Source organism: Nyctibius grandis, chromosome 1 (assembly GCF_013368605.1).
Source record: "Nyctibius grandis isolate bNycGra1 chromosome 1, bNycGra1.pri, whole genome shotgun sequence".
In the NCBI taxonomy this organism is placed as follows: Eukaryota; Metazoa; Chordata; class Aves; order Nyctibiiformes; family Nyctibiidae; genus Nyctibius; species Nyctibius grandis.
The window spans coordinates 44,306,314-44,333,318 of record NC_090658.1 but is presented as its reverse complement, the minus strand read 5'-3'; the positions used below and the strand labels follow the sequence as shown (position 1 = coordinate 44,333,318).

Genomic DNA, 27,005 nt, shown 5'->3' with positions numbered 1-27,005 from the left:
CCTGCTTCTGTGAGCTGTTTATACAGGATTTCCAAAGCTGGCTGCTCCTGGTAAAGGTCTTAAAATCATATCTAGACACCTTAATAGAAGTGACCTGATGTACAGAATCACTGAGAATCCACAGATCACTTTCCAGTCAATGGGAGCTGAGGTTGCTTAGCACCTTTAAAATCAAACTACTTGTGTTTCCGTACCTAAACATGGATTTTGGAACATAGCTTTAAGTGTTCAGTGTGGCTATTTTTAGGGCAGGGTGGGCTTCACTTAGAGATCTTTTTAAAGAACTATCCAAACTTATATATGCTGTATTTATATTAATAAACACAATTATAATAATTATGTTTTTCAACAAAATCATAGTTCTGAACAACTCTTGAGGTGAGGCATTAATAACGGAAATCATTATTTTAGTTAGTACCCAGTGTCAGGATCAGTGTCTGCATACCCTGAACACTGTATTAGCTCACTATATGGACTCTTTCAATAAAGGAATCTATTTTCACTGCTCACCAGACATGTGGGGTCCTCCCTTGGGATTATTCCAAGTAACAAGCACTTACTATAAATGATAGAACAAAACATGGCAGTGCTCCAGCCATAACCAAGGTATCTTTTAAAAACCTTGTTATTTGATGGTATGTGACGCTATACATGACCTAGAGATATATGAAGCATTTCCATCACGCTACAAATGTCTAAACCACTCAGTTTCAGTTCTCACTTCTCACCCCCGTGAGTCAAACCCAGCAGTCTGCCATAGCGCCTATTAATTTATAGATTTAATCCCAAGGGCATATCTGCGCACTTGTGAGAAGGCATGTCTGGTCAGCTGTTTCCACCGTGTTGGCACAAATAGACAACAACCAAGCAGAAAAGAACCTGTAGCTGCATGTAAACTTTGGTGAATTTGGGTATTCAGGGGGTTTTATTTGTTCCTGTATACACCACGTTCGGAAGCCTTCATATGCCTTTTCTCCCATTCTAATGAAATGTCTTATGTTAGAAGAAAAAGAAGATACTGAATGTGTTAGGTTTGCTGTGCAGATTGTATATTTCCTTATAAACACAAAGGTTTCGTCAGTGCAGAGCAGAACTTTTACAGCTTATTACAGTGGTTTGAATTTCACGAGTGCTTTAAGGTGCTTAAAATTATTCCTAATGAACAGCAGCTAAATAAAGTACTTGCTAAATGGGAAACAAGACAAAAAAATCCTGCAAAGATACGATGCGGCTGCCGCTGGGAAAATGTCAGGTACCTGCTTCTTGTAGAAAATAGAACATTACTTAACTAATTTAAAATCCAGATCATTTTCCTTAGGAAAAAAATCATCAGTAAATCGTTCAGGGGCTGGTGGATTTCTTTGTTTCTTAAGGATGGTAAAGATTCGTGCACAAACATCAGCAAAGGGCAGCTTTCTGAGCGGTTCCCTGCCAATTGCTGACAAAAGCAGTCCTAATGAATCATTCTGAATTGTGATCATGTGCTACCAGCCCACAGTGAGCTGCCAAAGAGGAAGTGCAGCTTGTTTTCTTTCATTTTCTTGATTCCTATGCTGTAGGAAGATGAAAGGAGAAGGAGGAGGAGGAGGCAACAGCAGCAGCCAAACTTAATAAATAATTCTGACGATTCCTGATATCAAATGGAGGCCGCCGAGTGGGACTCACTGAAAAATGACACCCTTCCGCCGACCCTGACGCCAGCTGTCCCTCCGTATGTGAAGTTGGGCCTGACCATTGTATATACTGTTTTTTATTCACTGCTTTTTGTGTTCATCTACGTCCAGCTCTGGCTGGTCCTTCACTACAGGCACAAAAGGTTCAGTTACCAAACTGTATTTCTGTTTCTGTGCTTGTTTTGGGCCTCTCTTAGGACTGTGCTCTTTTCATTTTACTTCAAAGACTTTGTCACAGCAAATTCTCTCAGCCCCTTCATCTTCTGGCTTCTCTATTGCTTCCCAGTCTGCCTCCAGTTTTTCACCCTGACCCTGATGAATCTTTACTTCACACAGGTAAGCAAAAAATTTTTCGTTGATTAAATCTGACAGAATGCTAAAGCATTATTTTGTAAGAATCATGAGAAAAATGTAATTTCCTAATGTACCTTGGCAATGCAAAAAGCAAATATCAGTTGTTTAGTTGTGAATTTTAACTTTTGATGTATATGCAAGTGATCAGTGTTACGATGAAACTAGAGCCTGAAGTGATCGTTTCAGAATGGCAAATAATCTATCTACTGTCTATTAAATGGGTGTCATTTAATTTAAAAGTTGGGGGGAAAATGTATAGGAGAGCTTGAAAGCTGGACATCCAAAATGCTGTTCTATTATTATTCTGTATTATTGTTGTTGTTGTTACTAGACTTTATAAACCTTCTGGCTTAGCAGACCTGATCTCTGTGTGCAGTCAGAACCGTAATTTCTAATTTTCCTGGCAACCCCCCACCTCAGTTTTTCACAAGTTGGCTAACATATTTCTGAGTGTGATTTCTGTCCTGTGTATCACAATCAAAACTGTCGATCGAGTCCTGTTGCGAACCCAAATTCCTATAACGATCTGTATTACAAATAGCAGTGACTTCGGACCCAAGTAAGTGCTATCTATTTCAAAGATGCTGTGATGTAAAGGTAAATTAGTTGTATAGTGGGGTAAAGGAAATAGCATCTCCATTTCAGAAGGAGGTCTTGAGAGTGTACCTGTGTTACAGACAGCTAAGAAGCCAGATGAGTTAGGCTGCACAGTGTTCCAGGCTGCTGCAGTTAGACTTGCTTGGAAGTATTTATGGTGTTCTTGGTGATCTTGGCACTGGGCTGCAGGATGGGATATTGGCATGCTGAGGCAAAGAAAGGCTGCCGGGCTTCCCTAAGATCTCACAGGAAGCTTGCGGGAGGGCAGGGACTGGATTCTCTGTCTCCTCAATCCCACTACAGTGCCTCAAGGAGGAAGCCGAGCCTGCACTCAGATGACCCTTGTCAAAGTCTGCTTTCCCAGTGCAGGGGTAGTTGGCCAGGAGAGCACCAGCCAGCCCTGGAGCACCCCCCGCAGTGCTCAGGATGCTTTAGGTGTTGCTGTGTGCCGCACTTGGATCCAGCTCAGTGCCTGGGTCTGGGTGCTTCTGTAGTGCCTACAGTGTTTAACAGTGCTCTGTAGTGATTACAGGCCTGCCAATTCTGAACAGCCTGGCTGGAGACGTCAGGCTGCTTGTGAGAGCTGCCATGCCAGAGCTGAAAAAGCAGCAGTGGTAAGCATGACAGCTGTAAGAGGATCACTTGAGTTGTAGAGGGTATTAAATACTTAGAACCACATATACAGTTGTGCTTAGGTTTACTCTTCCGGATTCAGTGTCTGAAACACCTGCTAACTCACCCCGCTCCACTCCCTGGGACTTGGGATATATTAAGGGATTACAGGAACCTTTCATCTACATGCTACTCAAATCCAGCTCAGGCATGTGGTGACCTATGCTTTATCCCATTTCTATTGTGAGAGTCATCTGATAATGGTGCGGTTCCCCAGGGGCAAACGTCCATTATCACACAGTCCATCCCCATCAGAGTGGCTGGGACTAAGTCATAGCCCTCGGTCAGATTCTACCCTCAGACATCCGCGTAGGGCTGCTGTGGAAGTCTGGAGGCAGAATGTGACATCCTTGCTCTTTGCCAAGAGAAGCCGAGGCTGGCATGAGCACAGAGCGGGCACAGCAGTCCGCACTCTGTGCATTAGAGTGCCAGCACTCCGGGGCTTAGTGTTGTGGGTAACTGACTCCTTTCGTCTAAGGAACATCTAAACAGAGAGCATGGAGAATGCACACGCATGTCCTTTTAACTTATTTTTGGCATTGCTGTCTGATATCATTCAGGAAGTACAAGTCAGTGGTTGGAAACAGAAAAAATGCTAAGGCTATTGGTTCTGCCTTTGAGGCAATTTCTGCTTTGTCACTGTGAGTCCTCATGATCTTCTCTGAGCCCCTCTGTAGAAGAGTGTAATAGTTACCTGTCTTGAAGAGCTGTTGTGAGGCTTTTGAAACAATATTTGCAAGGGACTTTCAGAGTTTGTGATGTGCATCATAATCCTTAAAGATCGTGGGTCACTGTAGACGGGCATATTATTAGCATTGTTGTTTGCTTTAGAGCTGGTTGCTCCCAGTGAAATCTCATCGCAAATATCTCCCCAGCCAAAACAAAGCCTTAAGAAATACAAGCACAGCCATTGTAGGAATATAATGTAAGACACAGAATAAGTGCATATATTTTTAATTCACTGTTATTAATTCTTTACTTCTAACCATTAAAAGGTGGTTTGGCTTGAAATTCAGCATCTTCTTGAGACTGTATATTTAATGTGCATCTAGCTTTCCACAGTAGGCAAGCAAGAACTAGTGTGAAAGGGGTGGGGAGAGGGAATTTTGTTTTCAGTAATGGCTTGTAACTTCACAGACTTATTCAGAAACAACTTTTATCCTTTTTTCTCTAGAAGTAAGGCAAGAAGGGTCTGCAGCTGTCTCTCATTGCATGAAAACCATGCTATTTAGCTGGTGCTTAGCTAGAGGGAAAGAAGCAATCTATGTATAGTATAGGGACAGAGGACTGGAAGAGAGCTCATGGGTCTCTGGAATTTGCAGGTGTTTATTATCTGCTCTATGGCATCCAGACATGTGGCACTGCTAGGAAAACTTTTAGACATAGATGTGAGAAGAAAAAGTGATTCCAAAAATATTGCAAATCCTCCTGGCCAAACAAAAAACCTCATATGACAAGTGCCCGAGGGCATTTTTCATAATAATAAGCACCTTTGAACTTGACAGAAAGTTAGCCACAACTATTCTTTTTTTAATTGGTATCCCAAAGCAATGGAGATGCAAATTTAGACTGTATTTTATGTGTAGCAAGACAAGTAAGCCATGATGGTGTCAGCACAGCAGGGGTTGTTCCCAGACTTGAGCAGCACCATCAGCAGATACAGCAGAAAGAGCTGCAATGCGTTGGGGCAGGTTGCTAAAGTGGGGGACCAGTGAACGAAAGAGAAGTAACAACCAAAAGAGTTTGGACTCAGAACAACTCCTGAGTGATCTTTGGATTAAAAGCCAAATTCAGTGTCCTTTGCTATGGTCTTAATGCCCTACTTATGGCAGAATAGAAGATAAGGCTGTTGCAGATAAGGCTTGTATGATATTAGCTCCTCTCAGAAATCACATACTGCAGAAAATACGTATGATTTTTAATGAGAGTGCTAAATTTATTATGATTTATTAATCCTGTGTCTGTATTCATTCTCTTCTAAAGAGAAAAAAAATAAGATGACCTAGCCTCTCAGGATAAGCCTCTGTCTACTTAAAATAAATCATTAAAAATCATTAAAATAAATCTCAAGTGCAGATGAGATCCAGGGGCACTTTCATAAAACAGTAGCCCAACACCAGCAAATAACTGCATTGTACCAAGCCAGAGCAGCTGCCTGATCCTGATCCATCAGACAGGGAGCTGAAGTGTGTTTCCACCTACAGAGACCGAAAAGCCCATATATATGTTTGCCTCACACCTGCAGCTCCCATGGGTTTATTTTGCTGCTTGATAAAGCTAAGAATAAATTGGCAAATAAAGTATTTTCCACTTTAAGTGACCCCAGACAGTGAGGATCCCAGGACTCAGGCACTCTTTTATTTATGTCCTGCCTAGCCAAATCTTCTCTGCCCCTGGCAAAGGCAGACAGATGAGTCTTCAGGCTTTACAGTCAGTGCTGTGGGCAAAAGTGTAAAGAGGCTCTGGGAAATAAAACAAGAAGTTGCCTTTTTTGGTGTGTGTAGGGGGTGGGCAGAGAAGGGCTTGCTTCACTTTGTCTTGTTTGCTTCAGACTTTACATTTCCCTGGGGAACAGGGTACAAATGAAGCAGGAGGGAGGTTAGGATGAAGGGTTACAGACTCAAAAAACAAGGTCAAGGCCAAAGAGTGTGAGCTGTAGGGGATGCTGGAAATCCCAGGCCTCCTCTCTGGCCAGGCACAGCAAACCATTTGGTGAGCTGTAGGTTTGATCATCAGGTTGGGAACTTCTCCAGGACCTACGGAACGTGGTGCTGAGCTAAAGAACTGAGGCCGTATGGGTGGAGAAGGGCTGGTAGGCAGATTTACCTCTCTTTCCTCCTCCCTAATCATCTTCCCTTTTCTCTGGCATCCAGATTGAGAAGCTTACCCTGCCTCCCAGGCAGGGCTGATAAAATCAGGGACTTTCAAATGAAGAGAAATTGTGCAGAGTAAGACAGTTTAGAGGGGAGCTGGCCACGCTGGAAGCGCCCGGCAGGGTGGGGTAAAACCAGCACAAGGCTTTCGGAGAGGTTATGTGTATCTCAGTGGAACTGGGGTATGTGTTAGCTCTGGGAAGAAAATTAAGAGAAATTCTCATCCTCTTAATTACTGGGGATAGCATTTCAAAAGTAACACCACCAGTGAGAGAACAGAGAGGGCTTGTTATTTAGGAGGAATATTTATTTTTTAGTAGAAATGAATACACCATATTTTATAAAGCTTGTTATTAATTTAAAGCATGCTTTAGATGTACACAGAACTACGCAGGAGTCTAACTATGGATGGTAAAGCATCAGCAAATATGTTTGGCGTAAAACATTACCCTCAGTATTGGATCTATAGGAGACACACTGCAACTGCAGACTGGCTGGCTGTCAGCATCTGACATGAAGAATGAGCTCATTTGACTTAGCAAATAATTTGATAGGAAAGCTACGCATGCAGGTTTACTGTGGCTGCTAGCCCCACAACGGTCCCTGTCCTTTCCAGGCTATTTTTACCAATTTACACAAGGCTGAGTATGGTAGTGAGTCATGTTGCTCATGTCTGTAGGCCCTACAAACTGTGTAGAGTTCAAAGAGTAGAGGGAAAATGTACATATTTTGGGGAATATGATCCAAATGAAAGAATGAACATGGGAGAAAGGGAAAAGGGGAAGGTAGGCCTGGGACTGGAAGATACACAGCAGAGGAAAGGTGTACGTGCTGGTGGTGAGAGACTCTGGGCCTGCATGAGGTTGTCGCATATTTCCAGGGTGCAAAGAGAAGTTTGCATGGAATGTGGCAGAGCAAGAGAGGGGCCATGGTGAAAGGAACTGGGAAGGGAAAGTACACGCTATGCTCCTTATAGAGTTTTTGAAATGAGAACTGGTAAATAAAGCTGAACTTCATTCCTGTGCAGAGAGCCAGCTTGAGACGTATACAAGCACTTGACACATACCTGAGGCTTTTTGGTAAGCTGAGCTGTGGCTGCTGAAAAAGTGAATTGATCAGCTAGCACTAGAGGTACATTGGAGGTTTGTGCCAGCTGTCACGTCAGTTCAGCTAAACCAGAGCATGGACAGAAAATTGCTCCAGTGAGATTTTCTTTTTCTTCTGCTCTGGGAATACGTGACTTGGCTTTGACACCTGCTTCATTGATACTTACAGGGCCAGAGTGGCTCCTGATTTAACTTTCATAACCGTAGCTGGAACCCCCTTAAGCTACAGCAGCCTGGCCCTGTCTGCCTTCTTTGCTGCCCAGCAGCTCTGCAGAGCTGTCTGCAGCCGAGCTGCTGATGGACTCCCATGCCATCCTCACTGTTCCTCTGCTGGGACCTGGTAAAATGTCTTTAAGGTCAGCTCTTGACATCAGCTCCTGCAACAGAAATTTTCCCTGGTTGTATGAAGGGCTTTTTGGAGTCCTTTTGTACTGCTGCAGTTTTATATGCCAGACGTATACCTCAGGGGAGTGGAGGAGGGAGTGTGAGGATCTCATTTGAGGTTTCCAGTCCTTCGGCAAAAACAAGGAGTCAAAACAGGATATTTCTCCTTTAAAGAACAAGCAAAAGGGGAAATACTTTTAAGAAGAAAAAGTAACCCTTTAGACATTAGAAAATTAGCAAGGAATTTCATTGAATTTTCCGTGTTGATGTTCATCTCTGAAAGGGGTTCTCTGAAAGGTCTTTTTCAAAAAGTCTGCCCTCTGCTTGCTGTTTAGTCTATTCTTAGGAATAGCCTGGTTTGCTCTGGTTTGCTGGAAGACTTGCTTAGATGACTCAGATATTGACTGGAAGCTTTCTCAACGCTGCTATGGGGAGGGGCCATTGAGCAACCAGTCTCTTGAGTAAATGTTAAAAGCAAAAAGCTGCACCCACGCATGTAAGGTATATTGAGATCAGCTTCTGACACCCTTACTCCCACTGAACAGCCCTTTATTCTGTGACAATCACATTTCTTCCAGCAAGGCTACTCATGAACTAAGGCCCCATCAGTGTTTAAAGAAAGGTGGCAGGACGTGGCCACCTGTATTTCTGTCTAGCAGTGTATTTGTAAGAGTGTCCATGCTTTCATTCAATGTAGCATCTGTTTTTTTAATGCAGTGTTCATTTTCTTTCTTAATGGTCATTTTGCTCTAATAAAATTCAGAAGCATTTATTGGCTGGGAGAGGCCCACTAAATATGGAACAATAACAGCTGTTCTGGTGATCTCGCATCTAGAGATCCTGCTGGATCTGCAGCAGGAACGTCATGTTTGGTTTTTGCTAAGTTATCCATGGAGCTTTTGCTAGGTAGGGCAGCCTTGGACTGGTTTATGTGACAGGAGTACTTTGTGACATTATAGAGATGAGTGGGTCCTTTTTGGGGAACCACAGGAGATGGTATTCAGGAACTTGTGAATTTTCTAGGTTTTTTGGACCCAGCACAACTCATTGGCCACTGGCCATTGCTTGTCTTTTGTAGTTCTTTGCACAGGCTCTGAACCGTAGCTCTCTTCAGTACCAGTCCTGAAAGCTGTCAAAATTAACGGTACAATAAGTGTGAGTAAGTGCTGCTCAGAACAGGTGAGGATTGTGGAATGGCCCTAGAGACAAGTTTTACTTGTTTAGCTTCACTGAGGTCAGGAATCCGTTCCTTCCCACTTGCCCACAGTGTCTTCCAGAATAAGCTAGAGTAGGCAACAAGTCTAGTACAAAAAGCGTACAGATAGTATTTTGAACCCCATCTCTTCTCTAAAAACTGACAGCCTCTCTTTGTGTACCACGGAAACACAGAACATCCACAAGCCTCTTGTACCTCTCCTTTCAGTAGCAAGTAAGTAAAACAACATAAAACTTCTTTCTGAACTCCTGTGAGAATTCACAATCCAGGAATTTGGAGAATGAATCACAAAAATCTTTTGTAAGGGATACTGCCACAGATGTTAACTATTTGAAAACAGTATCAATGGTTGCAGAATATTTTTAAAGATTTTTTCCCCAACTTCGCAATTTTATTCTTGGCTGTTATTTTTCTAGGGCCTGCTGAAAAGCTCAGTGTTCTCTGCTGGTTCAGTGCTAAGCAGGCTGATGCGTCACAAAAATAATTTCCATGTCAAGGCAGCTGTTTATGGTGAATAGGAGTTAAATGACAAGTTGTTCCAGGAGCACTGGAACAAGTGATGCCTGATTTTCTCCAGATCTATGTCTCATGCTTGGTTTTGAGCTGTTACCATAATTGGGGCATTTCTACAATACTTTGCTATGCAGACTCTCTTAAATTGGGTGATGTCGAGGATCGTTATGAAGGGTTCTCCTCATGGATCAAACACATTTATAGAGTTCCTTACTTCTGTTGGGTCACTAATTTTTAAGAGGGTGATAAAGGATCACGTCTTTGATGCTTCAAGTATTTTTCCATCAGTTCTCTGACAGGAGTATTTTAAGACTAGTGAGGGGACAGTTAAACAGGTTGACAGGCAGACACATGCCTACACATACATAGTGATCGTGTAAGTCCTGTTTCCTTGGGAAAGCATGATAATCATAGCAAATATTATGCAAGCTATACTAAAGGGCATGCAAAACCAAGTGAAATGGATAAGGCAGGATAACTTGAGGAGAAAACAATTAGGAAACAACCCAGCATAAGTCATACAGCGTGTTGTTTTGTAATACTAGCAATCAGTGTGCTTCGGGGCTGGTTTAAATGAACATTTGTAAACTGAATATGTTTGGAAACCACGTTGGCTTATGAAAAAGCAGTGATGCTTCCTTGTGACTTTTTTAATAAGATATAAAATATGCTAATATATTTTTGTATAATTTCTGATCGTGGTTAAACACCTGTGACTGATATTACCTAGCTACATTGCAGAAAACTTGTCAGCGTTTGTCTTTTCTGTTACAGCAAGGTAACTACTGGGCCTGAGCTATCTCTCTGTAAAAATACATATTGTTGTATAGTGAATAGACAGTCAGCAGAAGCCAAATGTACCTCAGAGTAAAACAGTGAGTTTTGTTCTCGATGGCATCCCTTTGGCAATTCAACAGGGATATAAACATATGTATCCAATTTCAGACCTGGGTACTATGACAGGCTCTTCATGTCAATAGAGCATCGGACCCAATATGCTGGTATGAGCACCAGCTCATACGTGAGAGACATGTACTATTAGGTCATGTAAGAGCCTAATAATTACTTGCCTCTATGATTATACTGGCATTGGTCCTCTTGTGAATACTGGTATAAACGACCTTATTCACAAGCCAGGGTAAGTAAAAATAATGGAGTGGACAATTTGTATACAAGAACACCGTGATCACCTGCTAAATGGTTTTAATACTTTGCTTAGAGCTTGCCTGTTATGGATAAACAATAAATGCAAATCTGTTATGTAATGAAACCTATCACTACATTTCTTGTGACCTGTGAGACAGGATTCCCGCGGACCACAGCCTCTTTCTTTACTTACATGTATCCTATGTTTGATGCAATATTTTTCTGTTTTGCAGGTGATTTTCAAAGCTAAGTCAAAATATTCCCCAGAGCTACTGAAATACAGGTAAGAACTATGCAAACATTCAATGTGGTAAAGAAGAGTAGCCACGCTCTTTGAGAAACACTACATATTTGATAATGTGGCGCTCATATCTCAGCTATTCATATTTATATACCAATGTTTTATGATGATGGTTCTGAGGCCAGCTTCTTCCTAGGACATTTAGAAGATGATTGTGTCATTTCCCAACACAAACACCATTTTTAGACATTACTTATTTCAAAGGCAAATATTTCAAATGCAGGCAGAAAACACTCACCCTTGTGATTTGTTTACAGGTTCTTAACAGTTGTATTGCTAGGTGAATTCAGATCCAGTGCTTTGGTAAAGGTAGCAGAATGATGTATTTATTGTGACAGGAACGAGTGGGACTGGGTGTCTAATAATCCATGAGGTCAGTGGTAAAAGACTCAAAAGTTTTGGGAAGATGAGAGAACTGTTGTGAAGGCAAAGAGGTAGAGAGAATGTATTCAACTTGATAATGTGTTTGGGAGCTCACAGATAACCTCCCCCAACTCCATAAAGTTGAGGTTATGGTAGCTTTGCATTTAGGTGGAGAGATTTGTTTGGTATCTTGTTGAGCAGGAGGAATTGTCACGAATTACTTGAAAGCTCCCCAAAGGACAGTAATGTCCAGAAAGCTGAGGAAGAGCTCAATAAATTAATGCTTATTGTGGCAATGCCTAAAAGCCTCAGTCAGTGGCAATGTTGTTTAGACAAGGGAAGAGAGAGAAGTTGTCTCCATTCTAAAGAAAAAATTTACAATCTGAAATCAGGATAGGAAAGCAGAGTAATTTGAAACTGAAATATGTTATTTGCTGACTGTTCAGGAGAACACAGAGATCAACAGGTCAAATATTAACATTGTCCTTGCTCTGGAAAGTTTGTTATTCAATTGGATTTTGATACAGCCGGAGAGGCGATCATCTGGAGCAAGTGCTTCGGAAGCCGTGTTTGGTAGAATGGCAGTACTTAGGGTGGGCTGTGCTTGGGCTGGTGAGGGTTTGGGACACACAGGGTGTGATGGCTGACTAAGGGATGCGAACTCCATGCTGAACTGCAGCTGATGCAGAAATTGTCAGGATGGAAACAGAGAGGCTTCATCTATTTTGGTGGCCTCAGGAATGCTTTCAAGTTAGCGCATCTGTGTGCGTACCTTGGCCACATCCCAAACCACAAGGGGCAAGAGCTGGATGCTCCCTGGTAAACAGCGTGACGTACAAATAAATTCACCCCTCTTTGCACTCTGCTTTCTGTGGGAAGGAAATCCAGGAGTATGGGCTGGCAGACAAGCACAGCACACACCAGCCAGGTTCCCAGCCAGCCCCCGAGTGCAAGCGTACCTGCCCCTGATGGTACACATAGACAAGAGGAACAAAGAGGACAGCTTTGTGCAAAGCCTGGGCTGCAGGTCAGGGTGGTATAGGGCAGGTCTGTGAACATGTTCCTGGCTGGCTTTAGAGATGAGAGGTAGAAGCTTTGAACCTTATCTGTTACTGATGTTTGTGGCAAGGCTTTATTCCTGAAAGCTGCTTGAAAAAGTCTTTCTTTAAGCAAAGGGAGCTTGTGATATTTAGTCAATGCCTATGAAGTGACTACATCAGCACCCTGCTGATGTAGCTCTTGGAGCATTTCCGTTCCGAAACACTTATGTATTGTGACTGGAATTACTCATGCACAGATTACCCTCTCCACAACAGCTCCATGTCCACCTTCACTCTTGCCTACTGCATTTCTAATGCAGATCACTCTTGGACCTGGTCTAGCCTTTTCTCTCTTACTCAGCTCTGTTGGCAAAGGACTTCAGTATTATTTTGTTTTAATATCTAGATCCTTTAGCATGAATGTCATTAGCCTGTGTAAAAGAGCCATATGAATAAAGGTGACCCTGTTTCCTTTCTTATACAGGGCAATTGAACTGCTGGAAATGCATGCACACCCACCGCTGAGATCCTGAATCTTAATTTTAACAGGCTAGTGAAAGACCATAGAATCACAGAGTAGTTTGGGTTGGAAGGAACCTTTAAAGATCATCTAGCCCAACCCCTGTACCATGGGCAGAGACATCTTTCATAAGACCAGGTTGCTCAAATCCTGACGGAAAGATGATGATGGATGATAGAAAGATGGATGGCCTATACACAGGGACTGGAGGCTGCATTTACTGAACTTGATTTTTCTTCATTGCTGAATGTTCACTTTTTGATTTTTTCTCCCCCATTTTCTTTAATAAGTGTCAGACCTTATTGCCTGGTATTGGCATTTCTGCAGTAGATAATGGCAACATAAACAGGGCAATAGAGAGGTAAGACTGTGGTCTATGTATTGGCACAGGTCTCAGAAATCAGAATCATTTCAGATACGGAAAAAATTGTCAAAATCCTATGAGAGATCCAGAATCTTAAGCAAACTTTACTTTATGAACCCCTTGTGATGTTAGTCACTGTGGCAAAAGAGCTCATGGTGCAGCCTGTGCCAGCCCAACTTCGTATTTTAACAGTCCTTCTGCGCATCTCCCTGGGCTTGGGGATTTCTTACAGCCACTGGGTTTGGATGAGCCTTGCTGTGCTATGTGTGCATGCCTTGTTACACACAAGCCTCAGACACTGTATGGTTTCTGAGGAAACCACATACGAAATGCAGTTGTTTCAAACAGATTTTCCTGTTAAACAAGGCAAAACTCACTGCATTCATCTGAAGTTTGATTTTAAGCTCTAAGAAAAACCTAGGGCTTCATCCAGCCTGACACAGAAAGAACAGAACACCCTGGTATGTGCCTTCCCTGGCCAAGCCAGATTACACACAGCTCCTTTTAAGGGGGTAGCCCCAAAACAGGGATTAGGCACAACAGGCTTTTGAACAGTCACTGGTGCGATCTGGAAGCACCTCCTGCCCTGCCCTTCTGTTTTCTAAAAAAACCCATACACTTATTAATGCCTTGTAGGTGCCCTTGTAGTTGAGATGTAAGGATACGTTCTGCCTTTAAGTGAGTTAGGAATGCTTTCTGCACTTGCACAGACCCTAAATCTGCCCTGCATCTCCATCAGTGCTTATTCAGAAGTTCAGCAACAATGCTTCTGTTGTCAAAACAGGCAGCCATTTCCCCAGCCACATCATGTTAATAAGGGGGATGGAAGATCATTATGTGAAGAGCTGCACAACTGACTGGCCACGACAGCTCACCCTGGCACATACGGGAATGTGTGGGCATGAGAGCGTGACAGTGCTTTTTTCTCGCTAAACACGTCAAGGAGGAGCCTGGCCTGGAAGCCTCTAAGCCTTGCTGGTTGCAAGCCAGCATCAAGGGCATGCAGGCTGCACTGAAGCAGAAGGCCCCTTTGACTAAGCTGAGCAAAAAGAGAGCATGTACTTACTGTCCTGCAAGCAGGCAGCATGTAAGAGCGTACCTTTCCTCATAAGCCCGAATCCCATAAGAATATTTTACCTGCACTACAATGCAGGAGTAGAGATGAGGCTGTTAAATAGGCTTTGGCAGGGGAAGGAAAGGAAGACACATGACCGTCACTTAAAGACTTTTGAGATATTAATAAAAGCTGTAAATGTACCACCATTACACCTGGGAACTGCATTCTCTGGAGGAAGCTATGTGAGAGAGGATCTTCAGGACTGCAGTGCTTCCAGCATTAGACTGTGAGGTTTAAAGGAACTACCTCTAGCTGCTTGTCCTAAAAACAGCCCTACCCTGGAAGGTTAAGAATGAGCACAATCTTCTCCCTGAGAGGGAATTTCCATGACTGGCAAGGAAAAGACAGCATCCTCACTCACTGCCAGATATAACTGGAAAGAAGGGCACTGATTCACAATAAGGGACTTTTAGGCTTTCAGTTCCCCCTGTTACACATTTGAAAAGTCTCAAAGGTATACCCCTTCCTTTCTTGCCCCCTGACAAGAAGCCAGCTATGCTTCAGCTTTGTAGCTGGGTCGATGCTATCCCAAAAGGATATGAATGTGTGAAAGGAAAAGATCACCATTGGGTAATGTATTTTTAAACTATCAGAATTTGATTCCTCAGGGACAGTCTGGGTGTTTGTCATCAGCCAAATTCAAAGTTCCCAGCAGGCATGAAAAGCTGTGGCCAAAACCTCTTGTTCAGTGACTGCAAATTATGACCCTTATCAGTAATTGCCTTGGTCAGCAATGATAATGAAGTAAGCAAACACCTGAAATTGAAATATACTTTTTCTTTTTTTTTAAGTGAAAAGCTCCACAGCTGTGTGTAGGAGTAATTAGAAGCACCTTTCCTTGAGTGTGTGGTATATTTATATTGCAGGTATCAGTGGTAGGTAGGTGGGAAAAAACAGATGGAGAAAACGAGTCCAGCTTGGGGGCTTCTGTCTGTCACATTTCTGTTCCAACTCTGCTCCTGTGGTTGTGCAAACAAACCTTTTGCCTGGCATAGATGGCAAAATGCCAACCCAGAATCAATATGCATATCTAAATTTCTTGATGTTTCTTTCAAGAAGTTGCCCATGACCAAGTTATTTAGGAAAAGGGACAGAGAAAGATGCTGGGGAACCAGTAACTCAGAGATTTTTCCTCCTGTTAGACACTTCCTTAATTTAATATGAAATCTGACAGCAAACATCAGCAGTCAGTGATGCTTCTCATGGCCATGGTGGTGTAGTAAAACCGGGATCAAAACCAGTCCATTCCAGGCAACTCAATTTTTTGCAAGGTTTCTCCTGTCATTGAGTAGTCAGAGGGTTTGTGCTATATATGAAGTGCGTGCTCTAAGAAAGTAGATGTGTGTTTTAAGTATTTTTTAAGAACTGTGCTGTTGTATTTCTGTTGCAAACACTCTTCCATGTTTTGCAGCTTGACATTAGTTTCTTTACATCTTATTGTGTAACTGTAAAAAACAGGTTTGAAATAAGCTAAGTTAATCTCTCCAGCAATCTGGAGCACTTTGATTTGGGCTCGGGTGGCCGGTCACTCTGTCAGCTGTGGCAGCCCAACACGTGCAGCTTTCATTGCTCAGAGTGCAACTTCCACCTCATGACTGACACTTGCGGAACAATGTCGCTAAAACTGTTTTCTCCTCACTCTCCCAGGTTGCCCCTCTACCTGGCTTCTCTTTTCATAAGTCTCCTCTTCCTCTTGGTGAATTTAACATGTGCAGTATTGGTGAGGACACAGAATTCAGAGAGAAAAGTCATTGTCTCTGTCCGGGTGGCAATTAATGACACGTTGTTTGTGCTGTGCGCTGTTTCACTCTCCATCTGCCTGTATAAGATTTCCAAGATGTCTTTAGCCAACATTTACTTGGAATCCAAGGTAAGGTACATTTTCAGTTCTTTTCAAGTACCTTCTGAGAGACAAGGGCAGTGCAAGGCAAAGCCACGGAGTTCTTCAGATCCCCTGAGAGCTGGAGGCCTTAAACTTCACAGCTTGCGCTTGGCTAGCCATCCTGCCCAATATATTAATTAAGTGCCAGCAAGGGTGCTTTTGGCTAACACCAGTGCCCCTAAAATATGTATTTTTGAGGCAGAGTTTACAGAACTTACTGGCTGGAGTTTCTCACAGCTGTTTTTCAAGTGAATACTGCTTTCTCCAGATTCCTGTCTGAAGACCACTTCATTTTCGTACTGCTACATAGAAGTGGTCTATACTTTGGGATCCTTCAGCTTGTCAAATTATTGCTGATTAAGCTAAATGTTTAAGGTAGCAGCATGCTGAAGATAAGACAGATAGAAGAATATGAATCTCTATACATTTGTATGCTGTCCTATAGACAACGAGAATGTGTTTTAAAAGACTTCATGCATTATAAATTCAGCCAAGTGGCAAGAAGGGGAGAAAAAGTCTCTCATATTACTCTACAAAATGTTCTTTAAAGAAATATTGTTAGGTTTACAGCTTTGGACACATTCAGTGGTCAAGGCGCTGGGTGGCATCACGTAAGCCTGCAGTGTTTATTATAAAATTAGTGAAGGTGTTTTGTATTTATAAATAATGAAACAGGGCTTTCAAAGGTCCTTGCATTAAATCTTAAAATAAATTATTAGTTTAACCAATACCACATTACCTTTACCACAACAAACCTTTCAAAAATATGTTTCAGCTCCTATTTAAAAAATCTTATAAGAAAATTCCTCTCTCCATTTCCTTAATCAGATGAAAGGAGTATTTTTCCTGTTTAATCAAATCTGGCTGTACTGCACAACAACTGAAAATTCAGGGCTGAATAAAAGATTTAAAAACACAGCTTAGTTTGTTTTGTTTCTTTCAAGCCTGCTACTTGCTGACCAAAGGGCATGGGCAATGGATTATTTTTACTAGTAAGAAAAAATTTTTCTACTGCTGTAAATCACAGAAGCGTAAATCTCTGTAATAAAGCAGTGTTAACCTAAGGCAGGCTTTGGTAGATTACTTTGTTCCGTTTCCTCCTCCTACAGGAAACTTCATCTTCTTTACTTCAAGCTATTTCACAAAAACCAAACAAACTCTAACATTATTGCAGACAGGAAAGGACAGAACGCTCAGCTGATGAAAGTTTGAATGTGGAAACAAGAATTAAAGAGCGCTTTGCTCTTTTCTGCTGACCTGAAATGGGAGTTCCTCTGGGGACTTCCAGTGGGATTTGACTGCACATACTTAGGGATACAGATGGCTGGAGCTGGCAGTGAAAAAACATCCTGGTTTAATCTGCTACTGTTGTGCTGAAAAAACTAGCTAAGGAAGAAAAATCCATTCTCTGCAGTGATATGATAGAAATAGCTTTGGAGACAATGAGTGCCCTGTGGTGCACGTAGATAGGCATCGGTACTGGCAGCCTTTTATTTGCATCTCCCATCTGCTGGCACGTATCTTCTGATCACATGTCAAAACGCATTCACTTCCGTGACCTGGCATGGGGGACCAGCCTGGTTCTCTGCGCCAAGGCTGTGACAGCACCAAGGAGGTGCACAGCCCTGCCCTTCGGTGTCAACTTGGGCCAGCTCTGTGCTGGCCAGAAGCATCATGTACTGGGACATGCTACAAACTCGGGGCTCCCCCTCTTTTCTGTAGGGGCCTGTGGTTGAAAAAGGATTCCTCTGGCTTTACGTTTACTGCTGTGCTCTCCCTACCTCAAGCCACTAAGTATATTTGACTGGCAGCAAAACCAGGACACTTTTACCCCCTTTTTTGTATTTGATGGGATTGAAGTTTGTTAAATCTCTAGCATATTTAACTATTAACTAGTAAAGAATGACAACTATGTAGGGAAACCTATATAGGGAAATAACTGACCCCATTCTGCTCTTCACTTCTTCTATCCCCAGTCTGTAAATGCCACTGAGCTGGGATATGGTGTGTGCCAGTTGCAGCTTCTCTCTGCTTTCTCACCCTCGGTTTCCATGACAGCATCACTGACTTGCTAGTACCGAAGGAGAATAGAGAAGTGCCTAACAAACATTTCCTCTTTGTGGCATTTCCTGCTTTCTGGTCTTGCCACAGCTTTCACCTCTGCCTACTATATGTCTGGCTTCAATTCCCGTGTAGCAGCAGGCTCTTGGCTCACTCCTGACAAGGCTGCAGGTTATGGCCTGGTGGGCAGTGGTAGTTCCAGCATGTTTTAAGCAGGAAGTCAGTCTGAGAGGTTGGCTGCACTGGGGATTTTGTAATGCTCCCGAGCGTGACTGGTCCCTGAAGCAATATTACTTTGCTGGGAAAACAGGCAAGCTAGTTTTCTGCAAGCTTTTCTGACTACTCCCTGAGCTCCTCTTTACTGACACGCATCAGGGAACACCCAGCCTGAGGAGCTTGGTTGACAGAGCCACAGGGACAATAGCTGCTAGCATGGGTGAGCAGCAGAGGGGCCCTGGTAGTCTCCTGAAGGCCAGGAATTCAGGACATGGTGACTTTCCCTCATACTTCAGTAGCCATTCTGTTATGTCTACGCTCTACCTGCCGCAGTTCTTTGAACCTCTGCTCCTTGGCTGCAAACATGGAAGCAGAGCGTGAGTGCAGGGAATAGGGTGCAGACCCTTCCTGTCTCCTGCACTGGTTTAAAAGGTCCTGTGAGGGGAGGAGCAACTTCCCTCTCAGCCTCTCTCCCTCACACAGATGAGAGGAGCCCATCCTCGTGGTGTGGGTCTCTGCCAGGAAAGGGAGAGGGCAGGGCTCATGAAGCAAATTAGCTGCGAAGTATTTTGCTTCCCTAAAAGCACACAGAGCTTTAACCCATCTTTCCTCCTTTGGCTGTGCAAAGCACTATTCCGGAGCCAACTGCAGAGAATTTACTTGGAGCTTCTCCTTCAAAGCGAGTCCCATTTTTGTACATCTGCCTGCCTCTGTGATCAGACTCATGCTGATCCCTGTAGCCGTGGCTCCTGGATTCCTTCCTTTCTTGCTGCAACAACTCCTGTGCTGGAGTCTCAGTCCCCTACAGTGACCCTCCCCACCTGACACAGTGGTCAGGTGTCTCACTTATTCCTCACACTGGATTATGCTCTTTCCCCTGCTCTGTCCATCTTTCTCTCTAGGGCTTAGGAACTATTCTGATCTCACACTTTGCAGTCTCATTCCTCCCCTTGTGCCCAAGCTCCTGCTCACAGACTGCCCCGCCATGGTCACTCTGCCCATAGGCTGTGCTTCCACTTTGTCTCCTCTGTGTTGACATTAGGTAAGGCAGGATGTTCTGTTCCTGTCTGTGCTGTGGTTAACTGCTGACTGTTACGATCTGCTCTGTACTTAGGCAATAGGTGCACAGCAAGCAGTTGTAAAAAGATGCAAGGTTGCATCATGCTAGCTAGCCAGCATCTGATACAGGATGCTCTATAGCTAATGCACGGCTGAAGGCTCAATTCTCTTGCTCTATCTGACACCAAGTGTAGTTCTTATGTGTTCTCATTGCTCTGAAAATAGCGCCTGTACAATAAGTTGTAGGAATTAGTCACAGCCCGTCTTGGTAAGGGCTGGAATTGCCACCATTGCCTGGAACCACTGTACTGATAAAATACAGGAATATATATAATATAGGATATACTGATCAAAGAAGGAAAGAAAAAGTCAGTCGCATTAGGCAGAGTAGCATGACAACCCTTGAAGTTAATGCAAAGTAATGTTCTTGTCAGCTGCCTTTATGAATAATAACCTGTGTTTATATCTCTTCCAGGGCTCATCTGTCTGTCAGGTGACAAGTATAGGAGTGACTGTTATACTACTTTATACCTCACGAGCCTGTTACAACTTGTTCATCTTATCATTTTCCCAAACCAAGAAAGTAAATTCTTTTGATTACGATTGGTACAACGTATCAGATCAGGCAAGTATGAAAATATTTGCTAATGAGGAAAACTTATTCTGTATGTGATGTCTGAGTTCCTAAATGCTATGACAAGGGGAATTAGTATGTTAAAATCCTATTTTTTTTCTTTTATTCAATGCACTAAGATTGTTTTGCTTGAGGAATACAGATTTCTGGTAATTTCAGCATAAGGAGGAAAAAAAAAACAGTGCTGAAAGAAAGAAGAGAGCAGAGAGAAGCTCCTTTCTCTGCTTTGAAGCATGTAGTTAGGTCCCAGTAGTTTTCCAGCTCTGTCAAGACTGGGCAAAATGGCAGGCCTGGGTCTGAACCATGAGTACATTTTCTTTGGCCTCAAAATCCCAGACACGTGACATCTCCCCACCCTCTCAGGAAGCACCTGCAGACCAAAAGCAGTGCTCCCAGCCATGCAAGGGCCTTGCATTGCCAGGGTGGCCAAGCAAACCTGGGGCCATTAACAATTTTCTGTTGAGCAGTAGATAAAACTGTAAATAAGAAGAAGGTAAACAGTAGGGTAGGATTGCCCAGAGGACCTCATTATGAGTTAGCTGAGTAGGGTCTGTCAAGGGACCACTAATCTGCGGTGTGGGGAAGAGGAGAGCAGCTAAGTGGTGCCACTCCATGTCATTAGAAGACACAGGTTTTAGGCAGAAGGGCACTGGACTGTGATTCATCTCCCGAATCAAACATTTTCCCTCCTGTTGTTGGGGCCTGGAGTGTTGCTACTGCTGACCCCTTGCAGGGGGCACTTCTTGTGCTGACTCCTACCGTCTGGAGTAACAGGGGCTGGAACTTTATGGCCAGAATATTTGGTCCTGTTTTCCCCATGGAGGCAGAGGTTGTTCGTAGGGAGCTCAGTGGAGTACTTTAGGCATTAGGTCACTACTACTGATTGTTGAACATCTGATCTCACTTGTGACATCAGGATTGCCTGGATTTTGGGGTAAATGATTTGAGCCATGTGTAAAGGGCCTGGAACTAAGGAGGAGGTACTCAATTTTTTACTTTTAAAAGTACAGCCCAATGTTTGTACTGTGGTACTGCCTCAGGCCACCTGTCAGAAACATTACCCTTTTTTCTTCTGTACAAAACACGTGAAAAGACTGGATTTGCCCTCTGCAACTGTGGTGAATGGCGGGTGGGAAATCTAAACAGGAGTTTGAAGCTAGAGCTAGAGTAACAGCATGGTTATTCAAGCTAACAATGTGCACCAATTTGAAGGGATCCAAGCCATAATTTTTAAAAGCCAGATTGCTAACAATGCCCTTGGAGACCTGGGCACTGATTGTTCCTTCACATATTATTCCCAGCTGGAAAAGGACTGAAAATATTGTTTCTCATTACCTTGATTTGATCACTTGATCAAATGGTTGCTTGCCAGGCTCTTAGATTGGGAAGACCCCTGCCTTAAACTTTGATTTTGCTGAAGGAAAGATAGGAGAAGGAGAAGGAGGGAGAAAGAAAGGTAAAAGGGAAGTTATGTACCCAACAAGATAGAATATTGATTTTTTTTTTTAGTATGCCTTTAATCATTAGCCAAGTTAATCAGGCTTTACTGGATGGAATTTCTGGCTGTGTTGTCCGACATTTCAGCCACTTAAACATAGGTCTTCATAAAAAGACATGTTGCCTCCTGCACCTTTTAAATGAGCTGCCATCTTTATTTTTAAACACTTTTCTCTTTGACTTTTCAACAGGCAGATCTGAAATGTCAGCTGGGAGACGCAGGTTACATAGTGTTTGGTGTGATCCTTTTCATCTGGGAGCTCTTGCCTACTTCCTTGGTTGTGTATTTCTTCCGTGTCCGAAACCCTACAAAAGATCTAGTAAGTGGAATTTGTTGGTGTATTTGTTAGTGTAATGTCCAAGCAGGTGTGGAGGGCTCAGCTTCTGAGGGAGGTTTGCTTCTTTACATTTTGACTTCTCTTTTTCAATGTGTCCTTGGCAGAATAAAAGCAATGCAAACTTCCCACTTCTTTATACGAAGTCCTTGTGAGAGAAACTCATCATATTTACCCAGAAGGAAGTCAAGGTGTTTCTCAGGCAGTTTACCCTAAAAATCAGGAACCTTCTTAAATTTAGGGACATATTCCCTTTGGGTTAATACAGTACTTCACTGGAGTCAGAGGAAAAGGAGTTTGTTATCCAAAATTGGGATCTTTCATCACATATAGCAGTGAAAATGGTTGTGTGTAAGTAAGTGTTCAACGGCATGTATGAAATGATTGAATTCTAGCCCTGTACCCATTGAATTGTTTCCATGTCAAAGACCAATAGCCACAATAAGCACTTGCTGACATTTTTGTTTGCTATTTCAGCAGAGCAGAGATTAAGGTGTGAGTTGTAAGGATAATTCCCTGTAAGTATCCTCAATATCTAGGTAGTTAATAGATGGACAAGCATATTTTTATAGTGGTAGGCAACATCACCAGGTTAGCACAGGATATGCTGGTTGACAGGCACATGAGGAGTATCAGCCCTGCACTAGGATTACCAGGGTAATGTCTCTGTTTCTGTAGGCCAAACCAAACCAAAGCTAATATTCCCCAAGAAGGATGTGAATAGTAAATTCACAAGTACGAGACGCAATTAATAGAATAACTTTTCAGAGAAGGTGATGTTTTTTATTCTCACATGCAGATTTCAGAGACAATGATAAAGCCAAGCTGAACAAGGAAGTAACAAATCCCCACCTGCATAAAGCCATTCTGACAGTTCACCTGTGATACCTGACATCACACTAAGAAACCCCATAGACCCCAGTGTCCATCACAAAAAACATCTCAGCCCCACTCCTGCTTAGGAGTTAGCCAGGAGAAATGCAAAGAGAAGAAATGTTTTAAAATACAGCCCAGTGGTGCTGCTCTTCTAAAAAGTGACCACAGAGAGATCTTGTTTTATTTAAAGTGAGTTTAGTAAAGCTAGACCTGGTGGTCAAGTTTGGATAGTGTGGGAGAGATTCACAAAAGAATGAAAATAAGGGATGTGGTCTGATCTCTCCTTTCAAAAAGCTGATCACATAAAGACTTGGAATCCTACTCAAACGAGAGCTGAAATTGAGTCAAACAGGCAGCATTTTCTCACAAGTCAGAGCACTGCAGTAACACATATAACATCATATTTTTGCATTGTGATTTGCAGAAAGCCTTAAATCTCCAACTTCATAAGGATACAGTTCAGAAGAGCCAATCAGTGATACCACTTCTTTTATGGGTACCTTTTTTAGGATAGACGTTATCTGTCATAGTGGATAGGTCATATATGGATTTTTTTTCTACATAAGACAAATATTTATGCTAAACAATATAACAATATTTATGCTAATTAATATGGTAAGAGGAAAACTGGAAACAACGTTAGAAATAAAAAATGAAGAGACTGTAAGCAAGACAAAACTAAACTTCAGTGCAAGTATGCCACAAGAGGGAGACCAAGGGCCACAGGACTTTAATGTTCAGTGGGCTGTTACAGCAGTTAGGTATCAAATGGTCCAGTGGTTGAAAACACTTGGCCAGAAAGCATGGGGTTAGAATTAAAACAAACCCTCTTTTAGTTAAAAAGTCTTAACAACAACTCTGATTTAGTAAAAACCCAAAACGTTATTTATTTTTAATAAGGAACAATCCCAAGAAATAGTTGGTCTTTGGTTTTACGTTTCATTCAGGACTTCAGAAACAAAAAGTTTGAGTAGAGGCAGCCTGCGTTCAGCACTGTTCAAATGTAAAGCTCTGCTCCACAGACGATCATAGCCTGGAACGAGCTGTCTGTCTGATTTGATGCTGACACAAGACAACTGCAGTGGGTGGTCCTTTGCCTTGCCATACCTTCAGCCAGACAAATGCCGGAAAGGGGGAGACAACAGAGATGGACCTATTTTTAGTTCATCTTTGTCAAAATTATTTAACATCTAAAAAATAGGAGGAGATTAAACTGCTCTTCTGCTTAAGGCCAAAGGGAAGATGTCATCCTGGCTTATGCACAGGTGCAGGGAACCCTGTACCCTGGGGATGGAAGCAGTGGATCAGTGGAAGCAGCTCAGCTGGGTCCTAGATGTCCCTTTGCACTGTTTCCAGAATCAAACTGAGCTTTTGATGCTTGTATGTTTTCTGTTTTGTTTCCTAGGGAAAAAAAGCAAAATGCTTTGTAAATGAAGGAGTTACACATACACCCCTTTCCCTGTTTTACCAAAGGACCTTTCCTTGGGATGTGACCCTCACAGCATTGTAGGGTAGATACTGAAATTGCTCAGAGAGGTCCTAAGGGGATTTTCAGCTGTGGTTTCATTAAGCAGGGTGCCAAGGTTCAGCATGATCAGTTCCTGAGGCAAGGGAGGTAATGCACCAGGAGGGAGGGTTACAGATGTGGGAGGTAAAACCAAATTTCTTCAGGTGTTTCATATCCTTCAGCTCCTCAGCTGCTTCCCTACTGCTCACTTCAAGTCAGCTGGCTACAAGCTCAAAGTGTCCAGGGTGGACAGGAATTCAGCAGACAGGTTAAATGCATACTGGAGGGTGGTTTCAGAAATGGGTTGTATCTGTTAGCTAGAAGGAAGGGAAAGGAAAAGCTGTTAAGACTGGCAGACTATCACTACGCTGGTGGAGAAAACCAGAAAATGCAAAAAGATTTCTGTTGTCTACAGCAAACATAAAACGGCCTGTTTTATTTTGGAAGCCAGGAGGTAAGTCTGCAGTGACTTCTTTTAGAAGTCAGGCACCAAGCAGTTTATCTGTCTGTTGCAAGTACTGACTGAGGTTTCCCTTCCCTCAGGCCAATGCAGGAATGGTCCCAAGCCATGGCTTCAGTCCCAGATCTTATTTCTTTGACAATCCTCGCAGATACGACAGTGATGATGATCTAGCATGGAATATCGCACCACAGGGAACACAGGGCAGGTGAGATACAAGAGGAACCGCTTGCTTCCCATAACGGAAACTCTTGCATACTATGGAAGACTAATGTAAATTGTCTAGCTCCAGTTGTTGCATACGTTGCAGGGGGTGAGGGAAAGCAAAGGGGGAAGCTGAAGTGGAAAGGCAGCACCGAGTGACTGGAGGGGATCCGAGGGCCCCACAGAGACTGCAATGACACGAGAATGCAAACGGTTACAGAATTTAAGAATTGTAACAGCATGTCGCTCTTTGAAAAACTCGGGTCAGATCTTTGGGTTGCATGTTTCACCCTCTGTTTCTTCCAAGAGTGGCCTAAGAAGTGCCATTTAATAGTTTAAGCATGTGAGCAAGGCAACCTAGAAAAAGAGCAGTCTCCCTGTCTTCAGGGAGAGCAGGGAAAAGCTCCACAGTGCAGGCAGCAGCTTGCGATGGTGGTGGTGAGAAGCCTCTCAGCTTAGGTTGCCCTGTAACACACCTAAATGTCTTGGGGTTTACCTGAAATGAAGAGCACATTTCCTTTCCCACTTGCTGAAAGTTTATGTGAATCCACCTGACTGCTGAAATCCCACCCAACCCAGAAGTGGCACAAAAAGCCTGTTTTCTCTGTGTAACTGTGAGCTTTAGGTAAGGATTCCCCTTCCAGGAAGGAGCAGTTCACAGCAAGAATGATAGCACCCAGCGCGGAGAAGGAAAGACAGTGCCAGGACACTATCCTGCCCTGAAAGGAGGCTCAGTCATGTGCTACTCATTTGCTTCTTCCTGTATCTGCAGAATCCTAGTAGTAGATCAGTGTGATCGGTCATCTTAAAATGAAGGCTAACTTGCTAACCGTAGTGAACATACCCAGATCTAGTTCTTGTGACTCGTTGAGCCAAGCTCATGTACTCCCTGTCGCTGAGCCCACACCATGATTCAGTAGAGTTGGATATTTGCTATTTACGCTTATCAGTCATCCTGCCCCTGCATTAGTTTTTCACATAGTAACTAAACCCCCTGAAGCTGCCGGAGGTGGTGTGCGCCAGGCTGGTATCCAGCCTGTAGCTACAGGCACCCTCCCTTCTGTGCAAAGGCATGAAGGAACCAGCCACTCTGGTAACACAGGCACAAAACAGCCACGTGCATTGTCCCACACCGCTCGCGGGAGAGAAGCCAGTATGGCAGAGCAGCTAACTGAGCACCGCTCCCTTGCACGTGGACACCAGAGGTTTAGGTCTGTCACTGACAGGCCCTCACAGTGCTAGGACTCGGCATGGATGAGGAGCACCGCCTCGAGGGTTTTCAAACACCTTCCGGATTAGTGAAGCAGAAAGGGAGGGGAGTCTTTCGTGAACTAGAAGAATCACAAAACAGTGAGTTGAGAACACTGTCAACACAATTGACAGATTGGGAAAATAAATAGCTGCCTGAACTCCTGGTTGGTGTCTATGTGACTGCATTTTGCCCACATTCACTAACCAAGTATCTGCAGAACCAACCTGCCAGTCACTAATTCCTCTGTTTTCTTTTTAAGTTTCTCTCCAGACTACTACGACTGGGGCCATCAGAACAACAGCTTCACGGCTTACATAGGATCCCTCCAGCAAGATCCAGCACTGGACACAGAGCGGCCAAGCCCTATATAACTTCAATCGACTACAGCGTTCTAGGACATTCCAATATTAAAACAAGTGTTCTGAAAAACAAAGCTTAGCAATTTTTCTTCACCTTTTGTTTTTTAGAAGTGTTCCTATGCACAGATAAATGAAGAACTTGTCTTTGCCATGAGCTTTTCATAGTTCAAGGGGAAGTATAAGCTAATGATTTAAACTTTGAAGACTGTTCTAATTAATATCTTGTTCTAAGCCACAGTATTTTTGGCTTTGAATAGAGTTGTTAGAAGGTATAATTTAATCATTTTATGCTCATTTTAAAAGAGCAAATTTCATGAAGTGAAATGGCGTAATTATTTTCTAAGTATTTTTATTTTTACACTGTGTATTAGGTTAGAAATACATGATTATGATGAATATACTGTAAACACATGAATGGGTTGTT

At 43.0% G+C, this 27,005-nt stretch overlaps 1 protein-coding gene across 1 annotated transcript; it reads left to right on the top strand.

Moving 5' to 3' along the window:
* The first annotated feature begins 1,571 nt into the window (after positions 1-1,571).
* Positions 1,572-26,632, top strand: GPR137B (G protein-coupled receptor 137B). Its single transcript, XM_068406206.1, has 7 exons — positions 1,572-2,009; positions 10,768-10,817; positions 15,887-16,109; positions 19,933-20,086; positions 21,784-21,908; positions 24,850-24,974; positions 26,482-26,632. The coding sequence occupies exons 1-7, from the start codon at positions 1,641-1,643 to the stop codon at positions 26,591-26,593; spliced, it is 1,158 nt and encodes a 385-aa protein (XP_068262307.1). The 5' UTR covers positions 1,572-1,640; the 3' UTR covers positions 26,594-26,632.
* The last annotated feature ends 373 nt before the right edge of the window (positions 26,633-27,005 follow it).